The following is a 10000-nucleotide window of genomic DNA, read 5'->3' as shown; positions in this document are numbered from 1 at the left end:
ATTCATGTCGAACAAATAGCAACAGGAACAACGAAGGGAAGGACAAGAAGGCATATTCGTGTTTTTCTTGTTTCGTTGTTCTTGTTGGTGGTACTTTTGCGAACAGGATAAAAACAGGAAAAGAGGAAAATAACAGGAACAACGAAGGGAAGAACAAGAAGGCATATTCGTGTGTTTTCTTGTTCTTCCATTCGTTGTTCTTGTTGCTGGTACTTTTACGAACGGGATAAAAACAGGAAAAGAAGAAAATAACAGGAACAACGAAGGGAAGAACAAGAAGGCATATTCGTGTGTTTTCTTGTTTTTCCATTCGTTGTTCCTGTTGTTGGTACTTTTGCGAACGGGGTAAAAACAGGAAAAGAGGAAAATAACAGGAACAACGAAAGGAAGAACAAGAGGGCATATTCGTGTGTTTTCTTGTTCTTCCATTCGTTGTTCCTGTTGCTGGTACTTTTGCGAACATGATAAAAACAGGAAAAGGAAAATAACAGGAACAACGAAGGGAAGAACAAGAAGGCATATTCGTGTGTTTTCTTGTTCTTCTATTCGTTGTTCCTGTTGTTGCTACTTTTGCGAACGAGATAAAAACAGGAAAAGAGGAAAATAACAGGAACAACGAAGGGAAGAACAAGAAGGCATATTCGTGTGTTTTCTTGTTCTTCCATTCGTTGTTCCTGTTGCTGGTACTTTTACGAACGGGATAAAAGCAGGAAAAGAAGAAAATAACAGGAACAACGAAGGGAAGGACAAGAAGGCATATTCGTGTGTTTTCTTGTTCTTCCATTCGTTGTTTCTGCTGTTGGTACTTTTACGAACGGGATAAAAACAGGAAAAGAAGGAAATAAGTAAAAAATATATTGATTTCTACACATTTTTAGTTTCTTTGTTCGGTTGGTCAGTTATTTTGTTTGTGTTTATGGGTAATTTGTCTGAACGTAGAACATATTAAGAAGAATGGCTTTCTTATTGGTCTATAGTATTGCATGTAATACATATTTACATTATTAGGTATGAGAAAGTAGGCAAACCTGGTTTTTATTTCATTCACGTAATGGACCCTGCTTGTGAATTCTATGAGGCAATACTTTCACTTTAGAAGTTATTTAATAGACGAATTCGTGGAATCATACCAATGGGAATGGTAATAGTGACGATGCTCAGGTTGCCATATAGTGTAATATGATAGAAAATGTTGAAGAAGCTTCTAAAACATATCTGGCCTTTACCTTTGATGATATGATGGAAGGGCGAATATATTATTATACTTGATATATTTATTGCTTTGAAGTAATGATAAAAGAATACAAATGCTCCATCCTTTAGCTTTAAACATAGATATATAGATAGACAGACAGACAGATAGATAGATAGATTGATTGACTGATTGATTGATAGATTAGATAGATAGATGTAAAATACGTATAAGTATAAACATATCTCTAGAGGAAAGACAATAGATTTAAGAAATGAAAGATTATCAAAAGTATGGTACTAAAAAAATTGTCACTGTTATATCATAAAGAATAAACATGGATTTTTGGAACTGACCATTCCTGACTCTCCAAACTCAGCTGCCCGAATATGCGTGGGTCCTGACGTGGACTGCGATAACCTGCGTAGGACTTCCTTGGGAGTCCTATCCTGCACGCAGGCTAGGGACAGGTATGTATCTTTTGTGTGATCACGCACGCATACGCACGCGCACGCACACGCATGCAGACGCACGCACGCACACAAACACACAGACACACACACACAGACACACACACAGACACACACACACACACACACACACACACACACACACACACACACACACACACACACACACACACACACACACACACACACACACACACACACTCATACATACACACTATATACGTATCTATGTATATAATTATTAAATATATACGTTTTATTCATTCAAATTTCTTTCCTGTAAGAATTTCCTAATTTCCTTCCCGTTTCTCCATTAGACTTGACTGCCTGAAGAAAATGCGCGACGGAGAAGCTGAGTTCGGCTACTTTGAGGCCGAGGACGTGAACCTGGCCGCCCTGTCGTTCAGCGGGAGGTTTGAGGCCGTCGTCAAGCTTTGTAAGTTCTCGTTTTACTGTGTTTTTTTTTCTCGATTTTTTTTTTTTTTTTATTATCATTATTATTATTATTTTTTTTTTTATTGTGGTTGATTTGACGATTTTTTTTCGTCTCTTCCCGTTCTGGAAATAAGGTACGTGTAAGATATATAAATATTATATGATACCGTTTGCTTTGGTGATTATATCATTATTTCTGCTCTCTTGAATGTTGTTTTTTTATCATTCTTTCTTTCGTCTTTGTCATTTTTATTTTTTCCATGTTGACTCATCCTTTTTTCTATTTCTTTCTTTTCCCTCTACTTCTTCCTTGCTCTCTCTCATCTCTTATTTTTTCTTTTCTTTTACGTCCTTCCTCTCCTCTCATTCCCACCCCATTTTGATTTACTCATCTCCCCTCTCCCCGCCATTTTGATTTACTCATCTCCCCCCTTCGCGCCATTTTGATTTACTCATTTTCTCCCCAATTGTATTTACTCATTTTTTTCTCATTTTGATTTACTCTACAACTCCCCCTCCCCAATTGTATTTACTCATTTTTTCCTCATTTTGATTTACTCAACTCCCCCTCCCCCATTTTATTTACTCATTTTTTCCTCATTTTGATTTACTCAACTCCCCCTCCCCCATTTTATTTACTCATTTTTACTCATTTTGATCTACTCATTTTTCATTTCATTTTTTCGTCCTCCCAGCTCTTCCGGAGAACGAAGTGAGGCGCGTGTTCATGCTGGTTCACAACGCTTCGAACCCCAACCCGAGGAGCCTCTGCCACCCGGGGTTCAATCTCCAGAGGTTCTTCCCCCCCGCCCTCTACCGCCCCCCTACCCCCGCCACCAAGGATATGCTGCTCGATGTTCAGGTATTTAGGGGATGTTTTGTTGGTGTTGTTGTTGTCGTTAAGGTTTTTGTTGTTCTTGTTAAGGTTTTTGTTGTTGTTGTTGTGAAAGTTTTCTTGTTGTGAAAGTTTTCTTGTTGTGAAAGTTTTCTTGTAGTTGTTGAAGTTTTTGTTGTGAAAGTTTTCTTGTTAAAGTTTTTGTTGTTAAAGTTTTTGTTATAGTTTTGTTGTTGTTTAGAGGGTTTTTTTTTGTCTCGCGGGGAGATAGATAAGTATACAGATAGATAGGTTTGTGATACCATTCGGAGTTTTTTTCTTTATTTTGAGGGGGTTGTACTTCTAAGTGAGAATATGTATGTTTTAAATTATGAAAAATCGATTGAATACCTGAATATATGAATACTAACATCCACCAATGAAAGAAATTGCTATAGATGAATAGATTGATAGATAGATAAAAAGATAGATATAAATAGATAGATAGATATAGATATATATAGTAACATCCACATAGTCTAAACATTAAGTATCATCCACATAGTATAAGCATCAATATATAATCCTCCGCAACATACACAAAAAACAAACATTTATCACCCCCACATCCACAACAAACACTTGGATCGTCTTTGAATCCAAATATCCACTTTCTAACACCTCGCCTCTCCCCTCTTTATCCATCCCTAACAGAGTCACATTGAGTTGTTAGCGAAGAAGTGGACCAGCGCCTGTATTCCGGGGATGTGGTCTCAGGATCCCACGACAGATCGACAGCTGAGTGAGTTTATTTTCGTTTGTTTTCTTTGTGTTTCGTTTCGTTTTCGTAAGGTCTGGAATTTTGTGTGCGTCGTGTTTGCTTCATGTCTCTTTCTCTGTTTCTTATTAATGTTCATAATCTCACTTCTCTCGATTTCTTGCTCTAGGATTTTCTCTATTTTTTTCTTTTTTACTCTGTTCTCTCTCTTTCTCTCTCTCTCTCTCTCTCTCTCTCTCTCTCTCTCTCTCTCTCTCTCTCTCTCTCTCTCTCTCTCTCTCTCTCTCTCTCTCTCTCACCCTCCCTCCCTCTCCCCCTCTCTCCCTCTCTCCCTTTCTCCCCTTTTCTCCCCTTTCTCCCCTTCCTCCCTCTCTCCCTCCCTCCCTCCCTCCCTCCCCTCCCTCCCTCCCTCCCTCCCTCCCTCCCTTCCTTCCTTCCCCCTTTCCGTCATTCATTCCTCCCTCCCTGCTTCCCTCCTTCCCTTCATCCCACACTACCTCTCTACCTCTCCTTCTCTCTACCTCTCTTCCTCCTCCTTCCTCCCTCCCTCCTTTTCCCTCTCCCCTTCTCTCTTTTTCCCTCTCCCCCTCTCTTCTTTCCCCTCTCACCCTCCCTCCTTTTCCCTCTCCTGCTTCCACCTTTTTCCTCGCACTGTCCCTCCTTTACCCTCTCACCCTCACCTCCTTTACCCTCTCCCCCACCCTCCTTTTCCTTCTTTCTCTCATATATACTAATGATGATTAAAACATCATTATAATGATGGTTAAAATAATGACGATTAAAATGTCAATCCAATAGATATCTAAACTTCAACCCTCTCGCTTTGTCTCCTTCCTTCCCCAGATTCCGACTTTCACTAATCTTCTCCCCCTTATTTTCTCTCCGAAGAGCGGCTGTATAGTCACCTGTGCAGCGCGTGTCCCGGCCAGAACTGCGACGGAGCGGACACCTACGCAGGGTCGGGTGCTCTGACGTGTCTGTTCGATCGTGTGGCGGATGCGGCCGTGGTCTCAGACGTCGACTTCCGTAGGGCGAGGGACGTGGTAAGGAGAAGGGGGAGAGTGGGAGGTTGAGACGGAGAGATAGGTCGATGGGTTGATGGGTAGCGAGGAAGGATAGCGAGAAAGGTTGAAAGAAGGGAAGGGGGAAAGAGAAAAATTATGAAAGATTGAAAGATTGGTTGATAGATAGCTAGCAGTTGAGAAAGAAAGAGAGAGGGGGGGGGGGGGGAGATTGACAGATATGGTTAGTTAAATGTAACAGACTGACCACATATAAGGTACCTATATATACATGAACGTTCCTCAAACCTATAAAAAGCAGTCTCATCATGAAAGACACGTCCCTCGCAGAATCCCCAGGTGAAGGACCTATACCACTTCTGCCGCGTCGGGAATGGTAGCGTGCAGCCCCTGGGTCCAACCACCGTCGACGATAGGGAGCCCTGCGACTGGGGTCAGCGCCCTCCCTCAGTCCTGCTCACCCCTCCGTGCCAAAAGGATTCTTGCCAGTGAGTTTCGAGTCTGGGTCCTTTTCAATATCTTGCAAAAAAGCGAAATAGAAAGGGAGACAGATTAAGGATTTCTTCTTGTATTTCTTTTTCTTTGGTTGAAGTAAAAAGAAAGATAAGCGCTTGAGAAAAGGGAGAGATAAAGTGTCATTTCGTATTTCCTTTTTTTCTCCTTTTTAGAACCTTGCGAGATCAGTGGATCAGCGGGATCATTGGCCATTCGGAAAGCGTGGCCGAGATCCTTGGCCTTCCTGCGTCCACCAAGTTCGAGGCCATGGACACCGCGCTCTCTCCAGCGAGGATGATTAAGAACGGTAACTTTGGCTGGACTTTTATATGCTCATATGCTCGCAACTCCATATACAAGCATCCTTTGTCCCATCTAACAGTTAGTCAGGGTAAAGACGCCCTTTTGAAAACACTAAGCGAGCTACGACGTCCATAATCAGGAGACTAACACCCCCACCCCCTCCCTTCCCTCTCTCAGCCGGCTACAAACTGGACCACAGCTTGATCAAGAACCCCGTCCGATTCTGCGTGACGAACGAGGCCGAGCTGGCCAAGTGCCGCGACCTGCAGATGGCGGCGCAGGCGTACGGCGTCGGAGCCAACGTCGGGGTCGACTGCGTCCTGGACACCAACGAATCGCACTGCTACCCGGACATCTACCTCGGGAGAGCTGATGTCATCGCCCTGGACGGAGGAGATGTCTACCAAGTCAGGCAGTGAGTCTTAGCGTCGTGTACATGTGTGTGTGAGTTTGTGAGCGTTACTTATCTGCCTGGTTGTCAGTCGCCGCTTGCTTTGCTGATACGTTGCCTCACTTCCACAGAGATTACGGGTTCGACCGCCTTCTGAGTGAAGTCTACAACAGCGGTTCGGACAGCACGACGTCGTCCTACTACGCCGTGGCCGTGGTGAGGGCTGAATCCAACATCACTTACTTCTCTCAACTCAGAGGTCGGAAGTCATGCCACACAGGAATCGGGAAGACTTCAGGTAGGAAATGACATCAGCATAAAGCTATCTCCGTTTCCTGACCTTTTAACCTGAGCGACATGGAAAGGCATAAACCCCAAGACCTGTTTCTAATGCTCCCTTTGTCACCCTCCCAGGCTGGAAGATGCCCGTGGCCATGCTTCTGAAGGAGCGGCTCATCGATCCCCGCCACTGCAACTACATCAACGCCGTCGCCGAGTTCTTCACGGGGGGCTCCTGCGCGCCCGGGGCCAAATCCAGCAAGTATAACCCCAACGGCAACTATGTGGAATCGCTCTGCCGCCTCTGCAGGGGGGGCACGGACACCCACTGCGTCAGGGGGACCAGCGAGCCCTTCTACTCGTACTCGGGGGCCTTCAGGTGTCTGGTCCAGGGCGGAGGGGACGTCGCCTTCGTCAAGCACACGACCGTCCCAGACCACACGGGTAAGCGGGGTTCGCCTAACGCAGGAGTCAGTTGCAGAGCCTCTGTATTTGCGAAGTTTCTTCCTTAGAATTTACTGATAAAAGTATTTAAAAAAAAACTTTCCCTTTCCAGATGGACACAGTACTGCCTCGTGGACGGTGGGTCTTCGCTCAGACCAGTTCAAGCTACTGTGTTCGACCGGAGACCGAGCGGCTGTGACCGAATACAAGACCTGCAACCTGGCAATGGTTCCCGCGCACGAGGTCAGCTTTCTCTTCTCTAAACACGCTTTGCATTTTATGGATGATAGAAAATTAGTAGTGTAATTTTCTTCATTCAAATCCAAACATCAAATATTAATTCTGATGTGTGTATAATGAAGATAATTACGCACACACACGTAAAATAGAGACAGCCAGACAAACAGAGAGAATGAAGGCATAAGGACCGCGGCCCTTCTTCACAGGTCGTCGTCTCTGGGCGAATGCGCGAGCCGAGGAAGGCGCAGGTGCGAGATGTCCTTCTTAGTGTCTCGAAGGCCTTCGGCAGCGACGCCCCCGGGAGCAAGACCTTCAGGTACACCTTCCCCCCGACTACGATGTCTAATAGAATACTATTTCAGTTAATAGCTGTCATTAGAACATTATTATCTTTCTTTATATAGAAGCCGTATTCCCCATGTATAATGCTACGTTTGATAAGTAAAATAGTCATCTATTACAAAATGTTATCTATCTATCTATCTATATATATATATATATATATAATAAGGAAACCAATTACGGGTAAACCCTGCGATCTTATTATGATAATCATTATTATTACTCTCATTATCTTCGTTATTCACTTCACACCATCATTTGCACAGTGTGTACTCAAGCACTCAAGCCAATTTTGCCATTCTTTCCACTACAGCTTGTTTGGCAAGTATCAAGGAAAGCCTGATCTGCTGTTCAAGGATTCGGCTGTTGGTTTAAAGGCCCTGACTGAGGACACGACGGAGGAAAGGAGGAATAAGGAGGATTACTTTAAAAAGCTCGATGAATTGCATTCTTGTGAAAGTAGGTGGTTGTCTGTTCTTTCTTTGTTTCCGCTCTCTCTCTCTCTCTCTCTCTCTCTCTCTCTCTCTCTCTCTCTCTCTCTCTCTCTTTCTCTCTCTCTCTTTCTCTTTCTCTCTCTCTCTCTCTCTCTCTCTCTCTCTCTCTCTCTCTCTCTCTCTCTCTCTCTCTCTCTCTCTCTCTCTCTCTCTCTCTCTCTCTCTCTCTCTTATTTTCTTTCTCTCTTTCTCTTTTTCTCTCTCTCTCTTTCGCTCTCTCTTTCTCTCTCTCTCTCTCTCTCTCTCTCTCTCACTCTCTCCCTCTCTCTCTCTCTCTCTCTCTCTCTCTCTCTCTCTCTCTCTCTCTCTCTCTCATCTATCTATCCCCTGTCTCTCTCTCTCTCTCTATCTTTCTCTCTCTCTCTCTGTCTCTCTCTGTGTCTCTCTCTCTCTCTCTCTCTCTCTCTCTCTCTCTGTCTCTCTCTCTCTCTCTCTCTCTCTCTCTCTTTCTCTCTCTCTCTCTCGCGCTCTCTCTCTCGCTCTCTCTCTCTCTCTCTCTCTCTCTCTCTCTCTCTCTCTCTCTCTCTCTCTCTCTCTCTCTCTCTCTTCTTTTTCCCATTTTCCACATCGTCTGTTCATCTCTTCAACACTATTTCATTGCCCTCATCATCCCGCCCCCTTCTCCCTTTGCCTCTGTCTCTGTCTCTTTCTTTCTCTCTCTGATAATAATGAAAATGATAATAATGATAAAGATAATAATAATCATAACAATAGCAATACTAATAAGTAGAACAATAGCAATTACAAGGTTCTCTCCCCCACAGTCCGCGTGTGTGCTCTGGAAGACGAGATGGAGGACTGCGAAGCTATGGTCGCTGACATGTGGGCAGAAGGGTATCGCTTCGTCTGCGCCAGTGCAAGGGACAGGTACGTGGTAGTGTGGTATTGGTGTGGTGTGGTAGTGTGATTGGGAGGTGGTATAGTAGTCTTGTAGGGTGTGTGTGTGTGTAAAGGTGGTTGTATGGTAATGTGGTATCGTGAGATACCACGCTTCCAAAGAGAGAGAGAGAAAGGGGCGGGGGGAGAGAAGGGGAGGGGAAGGGAAAGGAGGAGAGAGAGAGAGAGAGAGAGGAAAGCCACAAAGCTAAGAGCAAACGCAGACACTCAGAAACAAAAACAAAACAAAATCAAATAAAAGAGAACGAGCTCGAGAAAGATACTTATGCCGCCCATCCGCCCACAGACTGGACTGCATGAGGCGAGTGAAGCTGGGCCAAGTGGACATGTCCCCTCTCACTGGCCGCTACCTCGGGCTGGACAACTTCAGGGTGTTCGCAGTTATGAGGGATCCGGCTTTCGCTGCAGGTGGGTGTTGGCGTTGAGTGGTTTTGTAATGTTTATGATAATTGCAACAATAATGATCTTTCATTATCATCACTGTCCTTGTTGTTATTGTTATCATCATCATCATCATCATCACTTTGTTATCAACATTATTAACATTAACAACACCTCAACGAACAAGGCAGCCCCTTCTCCTCCCCTTTCCCCTCCCCCCAACCACCACCACAAAAAAAAAACACAATAAAATCAACAATAACAAATACCTAAATCCAAATAAACAAAATTATCATAAGTTCGTTTCCCTCCCAAAACACCCAGACGAGTTCCGGTACAAAGCAGTGACTGTGGTGAGACGGTCCCGCGTGGCTAAGATCTCGGACTTGAGGGGCACCAAGTCATGTCATACAGGATATGGCCGAACGACAGGCTGGCGGATTCCCGTGGCGCTGGTGAGGGATGTTTAAAGAGTTGATGGATTCGGAGATGGATAGATACTGATGGATAAGATTTTGGTTCAGCCTTCGCTAAAGTCGATGTAGATTAGATTTCTCTTTTAGGGGTTTTAAAGAAAAGTGAATTTGTTTTTCTTGATGATAGAGAAATATACATTTTTCTCTGATAGTTTTCGAATTCAATTCTCTTTTAGGGGTTTACAAAAATAGGAAATTTATTTTTCTTGCTTTTTCTTTGTAATACAACCATTCGCGTTTTAAAACCGTTCTTCACGCCCACTTTTTTTTTCTTTCAGCTGAAGCGCGAGGGTGTAATTTCCCCCCCATGCGACCCCCACCAGTCCGCCCTTGAGCACGAAATCGCCAGCGTCGCCACGACCTTCAACCGGGCGTGTGTTCCCGGAGACTGGGCCACGTCCGAGAGCTTCGACGCGGCCCTAAGTAAGTTGATTTTTACTTTTTATTTATATATTTATTTAAGGGTGATATTTTAGTGTTGGGATTTTCTTTTTTTTCGTTTTTCTTATATTTCTTCATTCTGTTTTTTTTTCATTTTTCTCGTTTT

The 10000-nt window shown here is 43.9% G+C and overlaps 1 protein-coding gene across 1 annotated transcript in view; it reads left to right on the top strand.

Annotated features, from left to right (window-relative positions):
- The window catches only part of LOC113807950 (uncharacterized), a gene marked incomplete at its 3' end in the record, with an annotated part of 11240 nt that extends 1364 nt beyond the window's left edge, over window positions 1–9876 (top strand). The window contains 17 exon segments of the mRNA XM_070119285.1: window positions 1572–1662; window positions 1980–2098; window positions 2793–2959; window positions 3626–3713; window positions 4578–4732; window positions 5042–5199; window positions 5380–5513; window positions 5687–5924; window positions 6032–6198; window positions 6315–6623; window positions 6736–6866; window positions 7070–7179; window positions 7519–7664; window positions 8464–8566; window positions 8883–9004; window positions 9302–9432; window positions 9732–9876. Of these exon segments, the coding sequence (XP_069975386.1) occupies window positions 1572–1662; window positions 1980–2098; window positions 2793–2959; window positions 3626–3713; window positions 4578–4732; window positions 5042–5199; window positions 5380–5513; window positions 5687–5924; window positions 6032–6198; window positions 6315–6623; window positions 6736–6866; window positions 7070–7179; window positions 7519–7664; window positions 8464–8566; window positions 8883–9004; window positions 9302–9432; window positions 9732–9876 (2514 nt within the window).
- Window positions 9877–10000: the final 124 nt, after the last annotated feature.

Source organism: Penaeus vannamei, unplaced genomic scaffold (genome assembly GCF_042767895.1).
Source record: "Penaeus vannamei isolate JL-2024 unplaced genomic scaffold, ASM4276789v1 unanchor3, whole genome shotgun sequence".
Classification (NCBI taxonomy): domain Eukaryota; kingdom Metazoa; phylum Arthropoda; class Malacostraca; order Decapoda; family Penaeidae; genus Penaeus; species Penaeus vannamei.
Note: the sequence above shows the minus strand (reverse complement) of the source record. Positions and strands in the feature narration are given on the sequence as shown.